General features: G+C 40.5%; 1 protein-coding gene across 1 annotated transcript in view; it reads right to left on the reverse strand.

Moving 5' to 3' along the window:
* DNAH5 (dynein axonemal heavy chain 5) overlaps window positions 1-20982 on the reverse strand; it is a 247805-nt gene that overhangs the window by 34458 nt on the left and 192365 nt on the right. Inside the window, exons 66-70 of the mRNA XM_078004351.1 lie at window positions 12896-13139; window positions 11470-11584; window positions 10782-10972; window positions 5212-5333; window positions 3278-3427 (exon numbers count right to left, since the gene is read on the reverse strand). Of these exons, the coding sequence (XP_077860477.1) occupies window positions 3278-3427; window positions 5212-5333; window positions 10782-10972; window positions 11470-11584; window positions 12896-13139 (822 nt within the window). The remainder of the gene's footprint in view (window positions 1-3277; window positions 3428-5211; window positions 5334-10781; window positions 10973-11469; window positions 11585-12895; window positions 13140-20982) is intronic.

Genomic DNA, 20982 nt, shown 5'->3' on the forward strand with positions numbered 1-20982 from the left:
AGGAATAATATAGTTTGAATGTTTGCCCCCTTCAAATCTCATGTTGAACTGTAATCCCCAGGGATGGAGGTGGGGCCTGGTGGGGGGTGTTTGGCTTATAGAGATGAGTCCCACAGAATGGCTTGGTGCTGTACTCATGATAGTGAGTGAGTTCTTCCCAGATCTGGTTGTTTGAAAGTATGCAGCATCTCCCCACGCTCTCTTGCTCTGGCTCTCGCCATGTGACATGCCAGCTCCTCCTGCACCTTCTGCCATGATTGAAAGTTTCCTGAAGCCTCACCAGAAGCTGAGCAGATGCCAGCCCCATGCTTCCTGTACAACCTGCAGAACCATGAGCCAATGAAACCTCTTTTCTTTATAAATTACCCAGTGCCAGGTATTTATTTACAGCAGTGCAAAAACTAACAAACCATGTTAGATGATTCACCTCATGCAACAGGTATAAACCTTGGCCCATGACCCTCTCCTCTGTCCCAGGCAGTGCAACAGGTTTTAAGACTAGAGAGGTGAACAAATGGTCCAGCTCTTATGAAGCTTGACCCCCACCTCCATGCCAGGATGAGACACACATTGAGCAAGTAATAGCAAAATAACTAGTTTGAAGGATTTATGACTTGCAGGGAGACATGAAAGTATGAAACCGATTAATCTTGCAGAAATATATCAGAGAAGGCTCCCTTGTGAAAGAAGCATTTAAGCTGTTGCTTGGATAATGAATGGGATTTATTGAGGCAAAGAGGACAGCTAAGTGGGTCAGAGCCTGTGCATTCTATGCAGAAGAAACATATGCAGAGACCATGAGGCAGAAAAGAGCAAGTCACTGGCTAGGGACAGGAGGACACCCATCATAAGTGATGTAAGAGTTAATTCAGGTGTGGTAAGCCAGACTTCTGCACAGCCTGCCAGCCTTTAAAGACAGCCAACACCCCACAGAGGAGTGCTGCATTTTCATACATTGCTCTTCACACAACTCTGCAGAACTTGTTCATCCCCGTATGTGGTCCCAACGCAACAGATTCAGCCTATGAATGGGGGAGAAAATGAACAAACAACCTGCACACCTGTGCCAACCTCGTTTTGTTGAGTATTTGTTTTTTGAGATGGAGTCTCACCCTGACACCTAGGCTGCATGCAGTGGCACGATCTCGGCTCACTGCAGCCTCCACTTTCCGAGTCCAAGCGATTCTCCTGCCTCAGCCTCCCAAGTAGCTGGAATTACACATGCTGCCACCATGCCTGGCTAATTTCTGCATTTTTAGTAGAAACAGGTTTTACCATGTTGGCCAGGCTGGTCTTGAACTCCTGACCTCATGATCCACCTGCCTCACCCTCCCAAAGTGCTGGGATTACAGGTGTGAGCCACCGTGCCCAGCCTGTTGAGGATTTTTAAGACACAAATGTGTACCTCTCAGGAGACACACTCTGAGAGTGCAGCATTTTTGCAATCAGGCATGCCCAGATGTGGACAGTCACACTCAGCCAAAATGCAGAGAATAAGAAATGCAGGACTTGGATGCAGCTGGAATCCATCATTCTTAGCAAACTATCACAAGAACAGAAAACCAAACACCGCATGTTCTCACTCATAGGTGGGAACTGAACAATGAGATCACTCGGACTCAGGAAGGGGAACATCACACACCGGGGCCTATCATGGGGAGGGGGGAGGGGAGAGGGTTGCATTGGGAGTTATACCTGATGTAAATGACGAGTTAATGGGTGCAGCACACCAACATGGCACAAGTATACATATGTAACAAACCTGCACGTTATGCACATGTACCCTACAACTTAAAGTATAATAATAATAAATAAATTTAAAAAAAAAAAAAAAAGAAATGCATATAGCCTGATGCTCCCTATGGGGAATGAGATTGAATGTATCTACATTGTAGACCTTCTAATAAACTTCCCAGAAAGTTGTTTTCAACCTTCCCAGGAAGGTTGAAAATCACAAAAGGATTCTAAAAGGAGAAAAAGAACTTGAGAGGAGAGAACATTTATCCAATGGACGTTCTAAACCTTGTTTAGCACTTGGGTGTCACAAGGGCCATAGGAAGATACCACAGGACTTGAAAAGTCAATGAATGGCGCCATCTTTGCATTTCTTCTAGCATGTGCTGGGTGGACTAGGGTACAGAAGAAGAAATGTAAGGAGAACAGGTACGAGGCCATGGCTGTGGTAAGTCCAGGGATCAGAGAAGCTGGAATGAAGATAAAGTTACAAAAAAAGAGTTACTTAAATCTCAGCATTGAACCAAATAGAGTTTCTGGAAAAAGATAAGAAAGAGACTACTCAAACATTTCTTTCCACACTGTCCTTAAGTAAGGCAACCATTTGACAATTCAGTTGGGCAGGATAAAAGTAATGAAACTGAGAAGAAAAACTGAAAGGAAAGGTGATCTCAGTGCCCCGAATTGTGAAACTCATTTTTCTTTTCTCAATAAATCATTGAATCTGGTTGTTTTCACGATTCCACAGTACCTAAGTGCACTTGGAGGTAGTTACTCCATAAGTTTTTAACACTCCCTCTGGAGAATGAAGGAGAATATATCTTACATTCTATTATAAACCCAAGGCTATTGCTACTCCACAGCTTATTTGGAAAAGCCCTTAAGGAGTCAACCTGGGCTGAGTATCAGAGTTAAACTTTTCATCATAAAGGCAAGACACAAGTCCTTATAGTGGGTAAAGTCCCATGATACTAAGCCAGCAAATTAAAGGTCTTTAAACAGATGAATCATCTGGAGGCAGGATTCACATTTAAACCATATGTGAAATTCAGTTGTAAGACAACCTACTGACATCTAGAGCTGTGACATTCTTCTGGAGAAATGACTACAGTTTGGGCACACTGTCCTTCCCCCAGTCTCTTCACCCTAACGCCTTTATATTCTTCCTGCTTTCAGAAACACTGTTTTACTACCAGCAAAATGGAGCAGCCATATAATTTTTGATTGAATATAAAATGATATAAAAGAATAATGCATTACCCTTATGTTATACCTATATGCCAACCTTAGAATCATGGTTTTCTCATTTACTCCTATTGTAGCAGTCAGGTCAGAAAAAGTTACTAAATCACTTAGCCCAAACGTATGTCTCAATACATTCATTTGTGGTTTACTTTTCCATTTTTCACACTTATTGCTAGAAAATCACAGAAGCCTACAAGAAAATTCTCACTAGAATTCACATTTTAAATTTTTTTTAATTTAAAAGAAAATTATCTTTAAACATATTATCTCATTTTTCTCTTTAATATGGACTTTTTACCTGGGCAATGGTTCTGTCCGGACACCAGGATCTAATAAGGAGAAGACGTCTGAAGCAGTCGAGAGATTTACCATAGGCGTTTGGAAGAGGTTCCTCCTCTGGGTTTTCCTTATCAAACCAAATTTTCCACATTTTCTCACTTCTCGATATCTGAAAATACCATGGGATAAAAAATGTGTCATGCCACCCAACAATCTTTCAGTAACAGGTCATAGATATGTTTCATCAAACCTCTGACCTCTCCAGATATGTGTAAATTATATTCCTTGGTTATTTTTTTATTTTATATTATAGTGCCAAAAAGTTTGATTGTCTAAAATCTAATGTCATTTGCTCCAAAGTCAGTCTATATTAACATCAGCCTACAACTACATTTCAAAGTGGGGAGAGTCCTGGGATGTTTAATTTCTTCTTTGCCTTTGTGGTAACAAATTTGTAAAGAATACAACAAAAATCAATGGAAACTCATTTTCATTATTTCAACGGAGTCTGATTTGCTCCACAAAATCTTCTCATGTCAGGAACCAAATCTCATTCACTAATGTTTCCTCATTTCCCAGGACCACTCCTGACACAAAAGAAGACATTTAATACATGTTTATTATTGAATGAACAGCTTTCTGATCAATACTCTATTAATCTAGAGTAATTGGAAATATGCCAGTTAATATCATCAAATGAATGATCAGACACCTGCTACCCTTAGGCAATTAGGAAAGAGTAAAAGGACATAGTACATTATCCTCTGCAGCTTAAAACACCAGAGAGAGGTAGGAATTACATAGTAAGCAGATCAGAAACACCAAACAAACAAATAATGTCTACAGATAAATATAATCTGATGTTCTCTGATATATTCCCTTTCATTAAGAGTTCAAATGTCTTTCTTGGGATATAATCAAAGGCAAATCATTCCAGGTTCATATTTAGAAAGTACCATGTAAGAATAAAAATAGTAACTTCTCTCAATCATAAAGACTACTTAATATTGAGGGGTTTCATGCATAAGATATCATCTCCAGAAGGTAGCAACTTCAATATCAATGGTCTGGGCAAGGTCGCTGGGGGTAACTCTATAGAGGAATAACTCAGAAGAATGGTTTGTACCCCCAAGTACACAGTAGTAATAAAAAACATCACCAGTGATAAGCCAAAACATAAAAGTATAGCAGAACATAAGCAACTGGCCAACTTAAACTGGGGAAGTCAAGAACCAACTTTAAGATATTTCCTGGCCAAAAAAAAGGCTTCAACTTATAGCTGAATAAAGCCACCCTGCTGCCAATCCCATTTCTCTATGGTCACCTGATTTTCAAGAACCTGCTTCTTGGCTCGTCCCAATTTAATTCTCTATACCCAGCTTCCATGATTCCAGCACATGCAGAGATCATCAGGAGCTGGCTGATTCTAGAAGGATGGTAACTTCTAAAGACAAGAGGCCAAGTGCTTGCATGAGATTCATACCCAGGTGCCTAACTAAGTCAAATAATGGGAAGGGCAGGAGGGGAAGAAGAAGAAGAGAGAGAGAAACAAGAGGCAAGAAAGGAAATTTAGCATTTAGAGGCAATCTGTTCTTATGTCTTTTCATTTAACCTCTAGAAAGAAGGAAACGCCTTTTTGAGTCTAATTATTTAATCAAATTGGATCTATCAGTTTTTCTACTTCTGAACCTCCGATTGGTGATACTAACATATGGCCCAGGATGATACTAGTTAAAGTTCCTGGGCACATTTCTTCCTGCAAGACCAGTTAATGATGAGCGGAGTATGCTTTATCAGAGTGTAGCTGAGCTTCAAGGAAAGTCAAGTACATGTAACACCATATTAAGAGTGCAATATTAAGAACTATCTCTCTTCCACAAATATTATATCTAGTGATAAATCAGAAAGCTGCTCAACTTGACATTAGCTTAAGTTAATTCAAAGCACTGTTACCTGGTCAAGGACATCTGAAAACTGTCTAAGTTTGCTAAGTTCCACCAAATTCAGCCACGTCATGTCCAGGATCCATTTTGATGGTTTTGGAGGACAAGCTTTAAGGTCTAATGAGGCACCTCCTTTAAAAGTAAACATTAAATTATCAGATTTTCCTTCCTTCACTGTAAAACAATCTATTTAGTAAAATTTGTATTAAACTATTTTAATTTCAATTATTTTACTACTCTTACTTTTTTAAGCACAGAAATATAAATCATAGTGAAAAACATGCAACATTTAATAAATCAATAGATACTTTTGAATGGGTTTTTTAGAAAAACCCATTTAATCACCAGTAATATAACTTTGGAATCAGGCAGATGCAGGATTCTGTCCTAGTCTTCCCTGGACAATGTCTGAGACAAACCATTTCATTTGTCTGGGTCTCTAATTCCAAATAAGTAAAATAGGAATAATTAAACCTGTGTCACGAGCGTCTGTGTAAAACACACAAAACAGGATAGACGACATGGCAGAGGGTCACTAAATGAGCAACAATTGCCAATATTAAGAATTGCCCAATGTTAGCACAAGCTAATATTCAATAGATAATTAATCTAGAAAAGTTAGTAGTACTAGATGTGCTTGAAGGATTCTCTTCTATAAATCAGTATATTACTTACATCTACCTTGAACACACCCCAAGGGTTCCATGCTGTATCACTTATGTCTGTGGTTATACCCTAAGTTAATCACAACAAACATTTCCATTTGGTACTGACCCTTATCTTTTCGCTGATGATTTACCAAAGCTCATGTAACCCACGTAACTCTGACAGTAATGTAAGAAAAATGATACCTTAAAAATGTTTTTGTTGCCCACGTTAGAACAATTGAATGTGTGAGCAATTGTATTTTAAGAAAGAGTTACGAAGTCTTCTCTAGGATAAAATATAGTGTTTAATAAATACCATCTATTGAAGAATATCGAGGAAAATATGTTCTAGGCATTATTCTTTTTTTTTTTTTGAGACGGAGTCTCGTTCTGTCGCCCAGGCTGGAGTGCAGTGGCGCAATCTCGGCTCACTGCAAGCTCCGCCTCCCATATTCACGCCATTCTCCTGCCTCAGCCTCCGGACTAGCTGGGACTACAGGCACCCGGCACCATGACTGGCTAATTTTTCATATTTTTAGTGGAGAAGGGGTTTCACCGTGTTAGCCAGGATGGTATCAATCTCCTGACCTCGTGATCTGCCCACCTTGGCCTCCCAAAGTGTTGTCTTTTTTCTTTTCTTTTCTTTTCTTTTTTTGGAGATGGAGTTTCACTCTTGTTGCCCAGGCTGGAGTGCAATGGCGTGATCTCAGCTCACAACCTCCGCCTCTCAGGTTCAAGTGATTCTCCTGCCTCAGCCTCCCAAGTAACTGGGATTATAGGTACGCACCACTATGCCTGGCTAATTTTGTATTTTTAGTAAAGACAGGGTTTCTCCATGTGTTTCAGGCTGGTCTCGAACTCCTGACCCCAGGTGATTTGCCCGCCTCAGCCTCCCTCCCAAAGCACTGGAATTAAAGGCATGAGCCACCATGCCCGGCCTACGCATTATTCTTAAAATGATAAAATCAATTATTATATTTATTATATATCAAATATTATACATATTTTCATAAAATGAAAACAGATTGTTTTAACACCAGTGAGCAAAGACCTAAAGACAATGCATTGTGTTGAATAAAATGTTGCACCTTAGCAACTGCCCATTTTCCAACAAACTGAAAAGAATAACACACCCATCAGAGGGTTAGGGAAAGGCTATTCATGAAAAGGAAAGAGTGTTCCTCGCAGGCCAGAGTATTATTCATTGTTTATTAGTGGGTAACTATGTTTTGACTAACCTGCCTGCTCCCAAAGTACACAATTAGGCACAAAGAATGACTGTAACTTGGGGGAGAGGACATATTCCTGAATAATGTGGTAACAAATTACATAGACCCTTGAAAGATAAATAGCTGAGAAAGGAATAATTTGAAAAAGTTGTCCAGATGATTGAGAGTTGTGCTGTTCCCTTCTTTTCTCAAACTCTTGCTTTGAGAAAAAAAAAAAAAAAGTAAGTTTGGGTTTTTACCATAATACTTTGTGAAAATGATACATGCTTACAATGAAAGTTTTATACAAGCTATGCCACACAATCGTAAACTGTCACAGCTAAGGCAGACTTAGAGAATAATCTAGGCTGAGCCTTTCCCATCTTAGAAATGACTAAAAGACCAGCAACAAAACACCGTTGAAGTCAAGAACAGTGGCCCACATCTGTAATCCCAGGACTTCGGGTGGAAAGGCAAGAGGATAGCTTAACCCAGAAGTTTGAGATCAGCTGGGGCAACATAATGCCACCTCATCTCTACAAAAAATTTAAAAGTTAGCTGGATGTACTGGCATGAGCTTGTAGTCCTAGTTACTCAGGAGGATTACCTGAGCCCAGGAGTTTGAGGTTACAGTGAGCTGTGATTGCACCACTGCACTCTAGCTTGGGTGACAGAGCAAGACTCTGTCTTAAAAAAAAAAAAAAAAATTGAAATCTGTTGCAGCTAGTGGGCTCAACAGCCATTATAATAGAATATCATATTCTAGGAGGCATTCTGCTTATAAACAACTGAGATTTATTTATCACAGTTCTGGAGGATGGGAAGTCCAAGTTCAAGGCACCAGTGATTTGGTGTCTGGTGAGAGCTCACTTCTGGTTCATAGAAAACCATATTCTCACTGCAATTCTCACGTGGTGGAGGATTTAGGGTCTCTCTTGAGCCCTTTTTTTGTGCGTGAGAGGGAGTCTCGCTCTGTCACCCAGGTTGGAGTGCAGTGGCATGATTTCAGCTCACTGCAACCTCTGCCTCTCAGATTCAAATGATTCTCCTGCCTCAGCCTCCCGAGCAGCTGGGACTACAGGTGTGAGCTACCACTCCTGGCTAATTTTTTTTTTTTTTTTATTTTAGTAGAGACGGTGTTTCACCATGTTGGCCAGGCTGGTCTTGAACTCCTGACCTCAAGTGATCTGACTGCCTCGGCCTCCCAAAGTGCTGGGATTATAGGCTTGAGCCACCGTGCTCCGTGCCTGCAAGAGAGGGGATCCTCTCTTACAAGACCATCAATCCCTTATCATGACTCTACTCCTACTACCTAATCACCTCCCAAAAATCCTTCCGTCTCATGCCATGACTTGGGGTTTAGGTTTTCAGCATATGAATATTAGTGAGATACAAACATTTGCACCATAACACTATCTAAATAACATTTTAAATTATGTTAAATGATTTTAAAGTCCTTACAGAGAGTGTTTATATCACCAGGTAGCTCTCATCAACCTAACAATTGAAGGGCAGATTTGCAACATAATCCTGCTCTAAAGTTTCCTCTGAAACAGTTTCATAAAGCAGTGTTATAAACAGTTGTTGAAAGTCAAAGACCCATGACAACCAGTCCAACCCATACAAGCATCAGACTAATCAAAATAACTAAAGTGCTGAAGATAATATAAAGATGCCCATCATTTGCTAAGCATATCCTATGTATCAGGATTTACATAAATTGTGTAAATTCTCAATAATCCTACTATGTAGATTTTACTATCCTTGTATTACAGATTAGGAAACTGGAGCTTGAAAAGGGTAGATGACCTTCTCAAGATCACTCATCAAGAAAGTGACAAAGCCAACAGATATTTTAACTCTCAACTTCCTAACTCTAAATCTTATGTTTGCTATCATCAAGACAAACTGTGATGTGCTTCACAGTATTTCAACAAGAGCTGGACACTCTGTTCGAAGTTATTTCTGTGTGGAAATACATTTCATGCCTGAGTTGAGAATGACAGGAACAACAATCCATTGAAAACCTCTAGAAACTGGAGACTAGAGTCACTGAGGCCAGAAATCAGTAACATATTAAGGGTTCACCAAAGAAGGCAACTCTTACATCTACACATCTTTCTCTCCAGATACTCATCTGCCAATTATTCTGATTTAGGAAATTTGGAAAATAAAGTTCAAATAATAGCTAAACAGTAAATCTTTAATAGTTACAGACAATTAAAGAGAAATTGTCCATAATTTAACCATTTCTAAGTTGAAATCTAAACAGATGAGTCTTTGTTGCTACTATAAGATATATGTATATACACACACACATGCATATGTATATGAATACGAAAATGCATTTGCATATGTAAGACTATGGACCTGTAACCCCCACCAGGGCACAGCATGTGCATATCCGCATTCCTTCCCTTCTGTTCCCTTAGGGGTCATCTTCAAGTTCCCCTACAAAACTACTCTCCATGTTAAGCATGAAAATCTCCTGCTAGCTAAAATTATATCTTGTTTCTAAAGAATTGGTTTAGAAAGGCATACTAGATGAATCTATTTAGACCCTGGCATCATTTTCATAGTGTTATGGGATGAATATTGTGTCTCCCCAAAACTCATAGGTTGAAACCCTGTATCTCAGTTCTGGTGGTCCTGGGAGGTGAGGCCATTGAAACATAATTATGATTAGATGAGGTCATGATGGCGGAGCCCTTAGGAATGGGATTAGTGCCCTTATAATAGTCACTAGAGAGCATGCTTCCTCTTCTCTGCCCCCCAGCATGTGAAGATGCAATGAGAAGACAGTTGTCTACAACCCAGAAGAGGCTCCTCACTACAACCCACTGTGCTGCACCCTGATCTCGGACTTCCAACTTCTGGAACTGTGAAAAATAAATGTCTGTTGTTTATTAGCCACCCAGTCTATAGTAATTTCTTATAGCATTGAGAATTAAGACACACAGTTACTTCAAATACTGTTTTCAAGACATTCAAGAATGTGATCGTGGATTTATGTTTTCCAGGCTTCCACTGGGCTGTTTCGTTTGAATGGCTCAGGGGACCTGGCTGTGAGCAATGCTTCAGTAGATGCAAAATAAATCATCCACAGGATGAGCTGCACAGTGTCCTCATCCACTTTACTCATCACCCAGTTACTTTGTTTTATTTTCATCACACCAGCCTCACTCTACCAGAGACCCTGATGCCATCCCTTCTGCTTTAACCCTCTTCCCCTAAATGTCCCCATGGCCAGCACCTCCTGCTCTTTCAGGTCTTTGCCCACCTACCGATCTCTTAGGAATGCCACCCCATTAAATATCCCATTGAATACCCCACTTAAAGCTTGAAGCTTCTCCCACCTCACATGCCCTGTAACTTCCCATCCCTCTCATCTTGCTCTGTTTTCCATAGGACTTACCATCTTCCCACTCACTATAAAATTCATTGATTATTTTACTATTTTTTTCTGTACCCTCCCTAAATCTATATATGCTTTTCAACGGTTTTTGTTCACTGACATGCCCCAAATACCTATTCCATGCCCAGGTATACAGTAGGTCCTCAATAGATAGTTAACACTCAAGAAAAGAACAAATAAAATATCTCATCTAAATGCAATCTTACATAATGCAAGGAAATTGTTATAACCAAAAAATGTACTGCAAAGGACTTTCACAATAACTCCTCCATCTGCACTTGTGTGCTACAGTCTGTATTCTTATATTGACCTTTAATAAGAGTGAGAAACTCTTCATGCTTGACTCGGTTCCTCTGGATGTCAATCTTTAGGGTAAGCAACAAGGTGAACAGGAATTTGTGCTCCTCGTACAGCCCTCGGGCAGCATACTTATAAACCTCGTAGGTCATGTGCTCGATGATATTAGCAATCCTCTTGCTTGTAATTGGGCTCTTGACAGACCTGGTGAAGATAACATTTATATCGGGCTTATCCCGCTGCCCTTTTCAAGTGTCTGTAAAAACAATTGTCTTTAATGGAAAATAAGTAACTTTGGAGGAAGAATACTTATTTTTACACATCAAGAATAAGCCTCCTAAATCTAAAATAACAAGCATTCTCTCAACATGAAATAACATAACAGAATCCTGAATGTTGTCTAAATCAATTCCACCTGCAGGGCATTATTACTCACAACAAGATCTCGGGAATTTTCTTGTTTAACAGAAACACACGAAGACAAAGGAATCAAATCAATGGATAAATAGTTGGCAGAGTTTTCTCTGGGCATAAAATGGTGAACCAGAATGATTTGTTAACACATTGGTAATTACACTGATCTGAGATTTAAAAAAAGAAAAAGACTCTTACTAACAAAGGGGAAGGAAGCTATAAATGTAATGTCATTATTTTGGTGCACAGATCTAGAATTCAGCTTAGCTTCCTGAGTACTGACGTACCTGGCTAAGGAAAGGTCAAACAAGCCCAGAAACTGGCGAAGCGAAGTCTGATACATCTCATTAACCAAGCGCATCTCGGTAATGAGGAAGTAGAGGATGCTGCCCCGTGTAGCCACTGGAAGACAAAGAGCAAGGTTGCATGTGCTACGAAAGAGGAAAATAAATGACCCATGCAGAGAGACCAGCTTAAACTCTAAATGAAAACAACAACTTTTATTTTTATATCTTATCAGTGGCTGCCTACCAGATATGGGATACAAAGTGATACTCACTTATTAATATATTTATTTCTTATTTACAACATTTTGTAAGTAGTCAGCTATTTGTATTTATTAAATGGCACTTCTCATTTTAGAATCTCTAGACCCCTCGTAAAAATATTTTTTCTATTTTTACTGCAAGTAGAAAAGACAACCAAAGAAATTCCAAAGGTTGTATGTTTAACACCCAGCAAGCGAGGTAGCCATTAGGGACCTCATCCTTAAGTTCCAGCAAGAAGCCATGCCTAACCTGGGCTTCAAGTCTGGAAAACGACCCATTGCAAAGATGATGCTTCTGCCTCTCTATCAATAAATGACAGTTTAATTATTATTAGTATTATTTTTGATACGGAGTTTGCTTCTTGTCCCCAGGCTGCAATGGCGCGATCTCGGCTCACTGCAACCTCCGCCTCCCAGGTTCAAGTGCAGTAGCCTTGAGTAGCTGGGATTACAGGCACCCACCATCATGCCTGGCTAATTTTTTTTTTTTTTTTGTATTTTCAGTAGAGACAGGAAAGGGGTTTGCCATGCTATCCAGGATGATCTCGCCATGTTGGCCAGGCTTGTCTCAAACTCCTGACCTCAGGTGATCAGCCCACCTCAGCCTCCCAAAGTGCTCGGATTACAGGCGTGAGCCACCGCGTCTGGCCGATTATTTGTTAAAAGGAATAATAAAATACTAAAAGATAGCCAATCCAACTGAATTATTTAGCAGGCTTTTCTTGTACAGGCCAATTTGCAAATTGGTGGCTGAGGATGAAAATCTCCCATGAGACCACAGAACTACCTTCCTAATACAAAAACTATAAACAAAACACCAACGTAGTGTTACCAAACAACAAACAACTGGGCACTAATTCCTCAGATTTCTAATTTGCAGTCATCAGATTTTTAAAAATTCTCCTTCTTTACTTTCTAACATCAAAATAAGTTCATGAGAATCTTAAAGGATTTACTAACATGAATGACAAGTACTCAGAAAATGTATAGCATTATAAAAATTTTTGACCTCCATTTTACTGAATATTTCCCAACAGAAATTCCACAAAACACCTCCACTTTGCATAATCATTTGTATAACTCCCTCACATCCTTCCATTTCTCTAATTCTCGTTCCTCTCTCATTTCATTTTCCTGTGACATTTGTCTTTCATTACCAAACTCACCAGGTCTGTATTCCTCCCGGGCTGAGTTAATTTGAACTTCTGTCTCAGCAGAAATTTCTAGCTTCTGTGTCACCTCCTCGGCTGTCCTTTTTGTGTTACTCAGCACAACAATGAGACTCTCGTCTTCTACCAGGGACCCCTGGGTACTTGTCAGGCGGTAAAGCAAGTTATCTTCTAGTTCCTTCATTCTTCTTTTGTTTGCAGTTACATCTTCCATCAGATGAGTTCTTTCTTTCTCCAATTCCTATTAGTTTGCACAAATATATTTTCTACCTCAATTAACAAGTCCTGTTGAGTATTCCTTAAGACATTAACCTACATGGCTGCTTTCAAGTTCCTCTACTGTATTTATCATAATCAACTGCAGGAAATATGGACATCAAAAAAGGAGAAAGGCTGGGCACAGTGGCTCACACCTGTAATCCCAGCACTTTGGGAGGCAGAGGTGGGCAGATCATTTGAAGTCGAAAGTTTGAGACCAGCCTGGCCAACATGATAAAACCCCGTCTCTACTAAAATACCAAAAAAAAAAAAAAAAAAAAAAAAATAGCTGGGCGTGGTGGCGCATACCTGTAGTCCCAGCAATTTAGGAGGTGGAGGCAGGCGAATCATTTGAAGTCAGGAGTTTGAGACCAGCCTGGCCAACATGGTGAAACCCTGTTTCTACTAAAATACAAAAAAATTAGCTGGGCGTGGTGGCTCATGCCTGTAGTCCCAGCTGCTTGGGAAGCTGAAGCAGGAGAATCCTTGAACCAAGGAGGCGGAGGTTGCAGTGAGCCGAGATCATGCCACTGCACTCCAGCCTGGAAGAAAGAGTGAGACTCCATCTAACATAAAATAAAATTAAAAATAAAATTTTAAAAAAATGTAGAGGAGAAGTAACAGAGGAAGGAAGAATAGGTGCCAAGCAACATGAAACCAGCAAAAAATACTACCAGCATCCTTCTAATCACCCATTTATTTTCTAAAGTCAAATCAGTTTCAAGTGATTGCTGTGATTATATTTAACATTATACATATAATCTTCTTTTGAAGGGGACATATATTTGAAAACAAAGATATATATCTGATTATATAGGTTTACTTCTGTCTACTTTCTTAAGAGAGTTCCATTATTGTTTAAATGTGTTATTTCAAACTTGCTAATTGAAAAAGTATCCAAGTCTGTGAAAAACTACTCTCCGAAATCTTAGGCAAGCAACTTGAGCTGCAACTGCGGGCACGTTTAAACTGAAAAGTCTTCTTGGCCTGCTGTTGTCTCCAAGAGCAGAAAAGTTTTGCATCTTTTCTGAGGGAGCTTTGTAGACAGCTGGGAGAGTGAAGCCTTGGAAGACTATTATCCTTATTGGCCATTTCTTCCTCTTGGCAGCTTGGAAAGGGAGAGATAGAGGAAGAGGAGGAAAGAAAAGATGGAGCTGGTGGCAAGGGTGGGGGAAGGAGAAATACGTGTGACACCACACAAGCCACAGGAAGAGGAAGCCCAAAGGCAGGGAGACAAAAGAGAAATATGCTTCTGGCACCAAGTCAAATTGTACATGGATATCAACTTGCTATATGAGAGACTCTATCTGTGACGCTAAAGAAAAGAATCTAAAATGGAAGGAACAAAAAATAAATGATATTTACAAATTTAAAATGAAACTTATGTATTAAGAGAGTTTATTTGAAGAGCTTCCTGGATATGGAGTCTATTGACAATTTACCCACATTTAACTGCATTTATAATGTACAATTCATTATAAGTAAAATATGGGGAAACTAGGGTTAAGTGCAGGTGACAAACAGCAAAATCACAGGAGAGCATGTTTGACAGTTTGACTGGACTCACGGCAGCTACCTGAATGTATGGTACCAAGCTCAAATCTCTAGATCAGCTTCAGAAATGTATATTCTCAATTGGGTACTCTGGATATGACTCAGTAGGTGATATGGTTTGACTCTGTGTCCCCACTCAAATCTCACCTTGAATTGGAACCCCCATAAGCCCCACGTATCAAGGGTGGGAACAGATAGAGGTAATGGGGTCATGGAGGCAGTTTCCCCCACGCTGTTCTCGTAACAGTGTGTGAGTTCTCACAAGATCTGATGGTTTTATAAGCATCTGGCACTTCCCCTGCTTGCACTCACTCTGTCCTGCCACCCTGTGAAGAAGGTGCCTGCTTCTCCTTTACCTTTCACCATGATTGTAAGTTTCCTGAGGCCTCCCCCGCCATGCAGAACTGTGAGTCAATAAAACCTCTTTCCTTTACCCAATAAAACCTCTTTACCCAGTCAGGTATTTCTTCATAGCAGTGAGAGAATGGACTAATACAGTAGGTTTTATAGATTCTACTCCCTATTGAGAGAGCCAGAAATCTAAAGTGATGCAGTGATGAATCATATGAAAGCATATAAAACATGGACTACTCACTGATTACATGATTAATTACACAATTTACCTTTGTTATGATTCAGTGTGCACACAAACACGGAGGGAAAGGAGAGGCCAGACCTAGCCCAAACTGTCACTGTTAACCATTACGCAAGTTCTTTCCTTTAGTGGCTCTTCCAAGTATTCATTTTTGGTACTTAGTTTATGCTTACGAGAAACTTATCCCCATACTACTCCACGAATTACATCTTGTTTTAAACACTATCGCTATGTTGATAACTCCCAAGTTTATATCTCAGCTTCAGATCATACCTCCTTTCAACATCTCCATTTGGACATCTAAGAGACGTCTCCTACTTAGCACCATCAGCAAAACAAAACGTCTGATCCTCCCTTGAAACCTGCTCCACCTCAGCCTTCCACAGCCTGGCAAATGGCAACACTATTCTTCCAGATGCTCTGGCCAAAACTTTTGAACCCTGCTTGGTCATTTTCTTTTCCTCAAATTCAACAACAAATTCATTGGCAAGTTCTATCATCTCCACCTGAAAACGAGATTCAGAATCTAATCATTTCTCACTCCCTCCACTATCACCACCCAATTTTAAACTATCATCGTCACCTCCCCCTCTAAATTAGGAGGTCTAAACAGGTCTCCCTACCCCTGGCCTTACCCGCCGGTCTACTTCCAGCCCAGGAGTCAGAATGATGCTATTAAAACATACTTCCTCTCTCAAAACCCTCCAGTGGCCAATCTTGCCACTCAGGGTCAAAGGTCTACCAAGCTGCCCCCTCCTTCATTACTGCTGGGACCTCATTTCCTACTTCTCTCCCATTTTTCACTTTGCTCCAGCCACACGTGCTATTTCCTACATCAGTGGTTTTCAAATTTCAGTGCATGAGGATCACCTGGAAGGCTTGTGCTATAGGCTTGGAACAGCATCTGGGAATTTGCACTTCTAATCCCATGTGATGTGGTGCTGCTATTCCAGGAAACACACTTTCAGACTCACTGTCTTAAACCCATAAAGAACTCTCTTGCCTCAGGGCCTCTGCATTGGCTGCTGCTCTGTCAGGTCTGTTCTTCTTCCAAATAACTCACTCTCTTCTCTTACTCAAGTCTTCCTCAAATGTCACATTCTCAGTGAGCCCCACCGTGACCAACCTCTCTAAAATTCTAGCCCACCAGCTGACTCTCCAGCTCTCCTGCTCACCAGTGTCTGTACTTTTTATAGCATTTACCACCTTCTAACATAATACATAAATTATATGTTATACTCTAGTGATAGTTTGGTCTTCGAGTCTATTTTGTTCATTGATAAATTCTCCAGTTAGAGAAACAAAGCCTGGTACATAGTAGGCACTCAATTAACACTGCAAATTGAATGACTAAATGTTGCATCTGTTTTCAAACTGATAAACTGAAACACACAGTGAACTGGAAAGTCTAGTCTTTGTGCCAGAGATACAGACGTGGAAATGCTCAGTCTCTGAAAACCATGACGTTAAAAATAAAGGATGTGCTAACAAAACTGCATGAAAGCAAACAGCGAAGACCAGTGGCCTCGGCTTTATGTTTCAGCCAGTTCATCACCACTGACTGAATGGTTTGAGGTGGTAAGACCCCACCAGACTCTCAACTCACACTCTGAGCACAGTGAATCAGGTCTGGGGCCAGTCGAGGAAAGGAAGAATTCCCTCTTTAAGCAAAACAAAAGTTCAGGATTTGTATCCATTCTTAATTCTTGAAGATGTAGCAACTCAAGCAAAACCTGCTCTTATCATCTTTGTTTCCATCTGTTATCTGGTTACATATGAAAGCTCCTTTAGTGGTTATTTCAATTCATTGATTCACGAGATGAGAATTTCAAATTTCGGAAAATGTAGAAATGAGTACAAATAAGTGACATTTAATGGCTGCTATAAAATTCATTTCCATAAGCAGTTATAATAAAAGCCTTCACATTCTGGTTGTACTAGGAAATAAAAGTGATAATGAAAATTCAAGCAATTTTTATTGCCATATTTATAAATTTCACACACGATCACTATCATTTCCGAGTTCCTAAAGGTAAGCATTTAAAGGTCTTCACCTGAAGACAGGTAAGGGAAGAAATGTAAAGCAGTAGAAAGACTGATGGTTTTGACATCAGGAAGACATATGTTTGAATTGTGGCTCTCAAAACCCATCAGCTACATGACATTTGCCATGTTTTAAAACTCTGCAGGCCTCAGTATTTTCATCCACAAAATGTATGTAAAAACTGCTCATAGGATGATGGTGAAGATATCGCCAGTAATGCAGCGAAGGCAGTGGCTAGATTACGATAACTGCTCAAAATGTCTCTTCCCTTCCATCTTCTCCCTTGATTCATCATTTCTGGACGAATTTTCAGAAGCACGATAATGCTTGTTGTAAAAATAAGTAGTTTGAAAAATCAAGTCGAAATGTGGCACAAAGTAAATGATAAATGATACTTTGAATTTCACATATTATCATAAAAGTGCATAATAAAGCAGCTGAAAAGGGATAAGAAGGGAGAACTTAGAATGCAAAGGACGAATGCTTTCGTGTCAACTGGGAATGAGGGCATGGACTGTCAAACTCAAAAGCAGCACCAGGTCTTATCAATTCTTCCTGCACACAAACCTTTATCTTCTGCCCATTTTTTCAATCACATAACCACTGCCCTACTTGAGAATTTACTTGTCATTCATGGACTACTCTAACAAAGCTGGTCTTCCTGCTGACGCTTTTCCACTCATAGTCACTCAGGAGATCTCCCTTACCTATTTTGAAAGGTCCAAAATTCTCAACATAGTTGGCAAAACCTGTCACAATCTACTTTTCTAATCTTATTTCTACTTGAGAACTATGGAATTGAGGTTAAAATCATGCCTCCATGTTGCTTATGAAACAAATATTAATAAAATAAACATAGTAATGATGTATACGATGAGTGGCAAACCATTCAATTCTTGATTAAAAAATAGTAAATAAAAAGGTTGAACGTTATTAAGATGGCTGTGGTCAATTTAATATCATTGTTAATAAATTTATCGAATAAAGTAATTGCCTATATTCCCAAAGGATTAAAACAAAGCTAAGAAGTACATTTCCCCAAAGTTTGAAACGCATGAAAATAAAATATACTAAGTAAACAGTATAATTTAAAGTACTATTTGGAATCCCAAAAGCAATCTGTATATAAAATAGAAACAAGTGGAGAGAGGAAGATGGCCGAATAGGAGCAGCTCCAGTCTCCAACTCCCAGCGCCAGCGACACAGAAGACCGGTGATTTCTGCATTTTCAACTGAGGTACTGGGTTCATCTCACTGGGGAGTGCCGGACGATCGGAGCTGGTCAGCTGCTGCAGCCCAACCAGCGAGAGCTGAAGCAGGGCGAGGCATTGCCTCACCTGGGAAGCGCAAGGGGGAAGGGAGTCCCTTTTCCTAGCCAGGGGAACTGAGACACACAACACCTGGAAAATCGGGTAACTCCCACCCCAATACTGAGCTTTAGGAAACAGGCACACCAGGAGATCATATCCCACACCTGGCCGGGAGGGTCCCACACCCACGGAGCCTCCCTCCTTGCTAGCGCAGCAGTCTGTGATCTACCCGCAAGGCAGCAGCCAGGCTGGGGGAGGGGCGCCCGCCATTGCTGAGGCTTAAGTAGGTAAACAAAGCTGCTGGGAAGCTCGAACTGGGTGGAGCTCACAGCAGCTCAAGGAAACCTGCCTGTCTCTGTAGACTCCACCTCTGGGGACAGGGCACAGTAAACTAAGACACACAGACACCTCTGCACAGACGCAAACGACTCTGTCTGACAGCTTTGAAGAGAGCAGTGGATCTCCCAACACGGAGGTTGAGATCTGAGAAGGGACAGACTCCCTGCTCAAGCGGGTCCCTGACCCCTGAGTAGCCTAACTGGGAGACATCCCCCACTAGGGGCAGTCTGACACCCCACACCTCACAGGGAGGAGTACACCCCTGAGAGGAAGCTTCCAAAGCAAGAATCAGACAGGTACACTCGCTGTTCAGAAATATTCTATCTTCTGCAGCCTCTGCTGCTGATACCCAGGCAAACAGGGTCTGGAGTGGACCTCAAGCAATCTCCAACAGACCTACAGCTGAGGGTCCTGACTGTTAGAAGGAAAACTATCAAACAGGAAGGACACCTACACCAAAACCCCATCAGTACATCACCATCATCAAAGACCAGAGGCAGATAAAACCACAAAGATGGGGAAAAAGCAGGGCAGAAAAGCTGGAAATTCAAAAAATAAGAGCGCATCTCCCCCGGCAAAGGAGCGCAGCTCATCGCCAGCAACGGATCAAAGCTGGACGGAGAATGACTTTGACGAGATGAGAGAAGAAGGCTTCAGTCCATCAAATTTCTCAGAGCTAAAGGAGGAGTTACGTACCCAGCGCAAAGAAACTAAAAATCTTGAAAAAAAAGTGGAAGAATTGATGGCTAGAGTAATTAATGCAGAGAAGGTCCTAAACGAAATGAAAGAGATGAAAACCATGACACGAGAAATACGTGACAAATGCACAAGCTTCAGTAACCGACTCGATCAACTGGAAGAAAGAGTATCAGCGATTGAGGATCAAATGAATGAAATGAAGCGAGAAGAGAAACCAAAAGAAAAAAGAAGAAAAAGAAACGAACAAAGCCTGCAAGAAGTATGGGATTATGTAAAAAGACCAAATCTACGTCTGATTGGGGTGCCTGAAAGTGAGGGGGAAAATGGAACCAAGTTGGAAAACACTCTTCAGGATATCATCCAGGAGAACTTCCCCAACCTAGTAGGGCAGGCCAACATTCAAATCCAGGAAATACAGAGAACGCCACAAAGATACTCCTCGAGAAGAGCAACTCCAAGACACATAATTGCCAGATTCACCAAAGTTGAAATGAAGGAAAAAATCTTAAGGGCAGCCAGAGAGAAAGGTCGGGTTACCCACAAAGGGAAGCCCATCAGACTAACAGCAGATCTCTCAGCAGAAACTCTCCAAGCCAGAAGAGAGTGGGGGCCAATATTCAACATTCTTAAAGAAAAGAATTTTCAACCCAGAATTTCATATCCAGCCAAACTAAGTTTCATAAGTGAAGGAGAAATAAAATCCTTTACAGATAAGCAAATGCTTAGAGATTTTGTCACCACTAGGCCTGCCTTACAAGAGATCCTGAAGGAAGCACTAAACATGGAAAGGAACAACCGGTACCAGCCATTGCAAAAACATGCCAAAATGTAAAGACCATTGAGGCTAGGAAGAAACTGCATCAACTAATGAGCAAAATAACCAGTTAATATCATAATGGCAGGATCAAGTTCACACATAACAATATTAACCTTAAATGTAAATGGACTAAATGCTCCAATTAAAAGACACAGACTGGCAAACTGGATAAAGAGTCAAGACCCATCAGTCTGCTGTATTCAGGAGACCCATCTCACACGCAGAGACATACATAGGCTCAAAATAAAGGGATGGAGGAAGATTTACCAAGCAAATGGAGAACAAAAAAAAGCAGGGGTTGCAATACTAGTCTCTGATAAAACAGACTTTAAACCATCAAAGATCAAAAGAGACAAAGAAGGCCATTACATAATGGTAAAGGGATCAATTCAACAGGAAGAGCTAACTATCCTAAATATATATGCACCCAATACAGGAGCACCCAGATTCATAAAGCAAGTCCTTAGA

This window comes from Macaca mulatta, chromosome 6 (genome assembly GCF_049350105.2).
Source record: "Macaca mulatta isolate MMU2019108-1 chromosome 6, T2T-MMU8v2.0, whole genome shotgun sequence".
NCBI lineage: Eukaryota > Metazoa > Chordata > Mammalia > Primates > Cercopithecidae > Macaca > Macaca mulatta.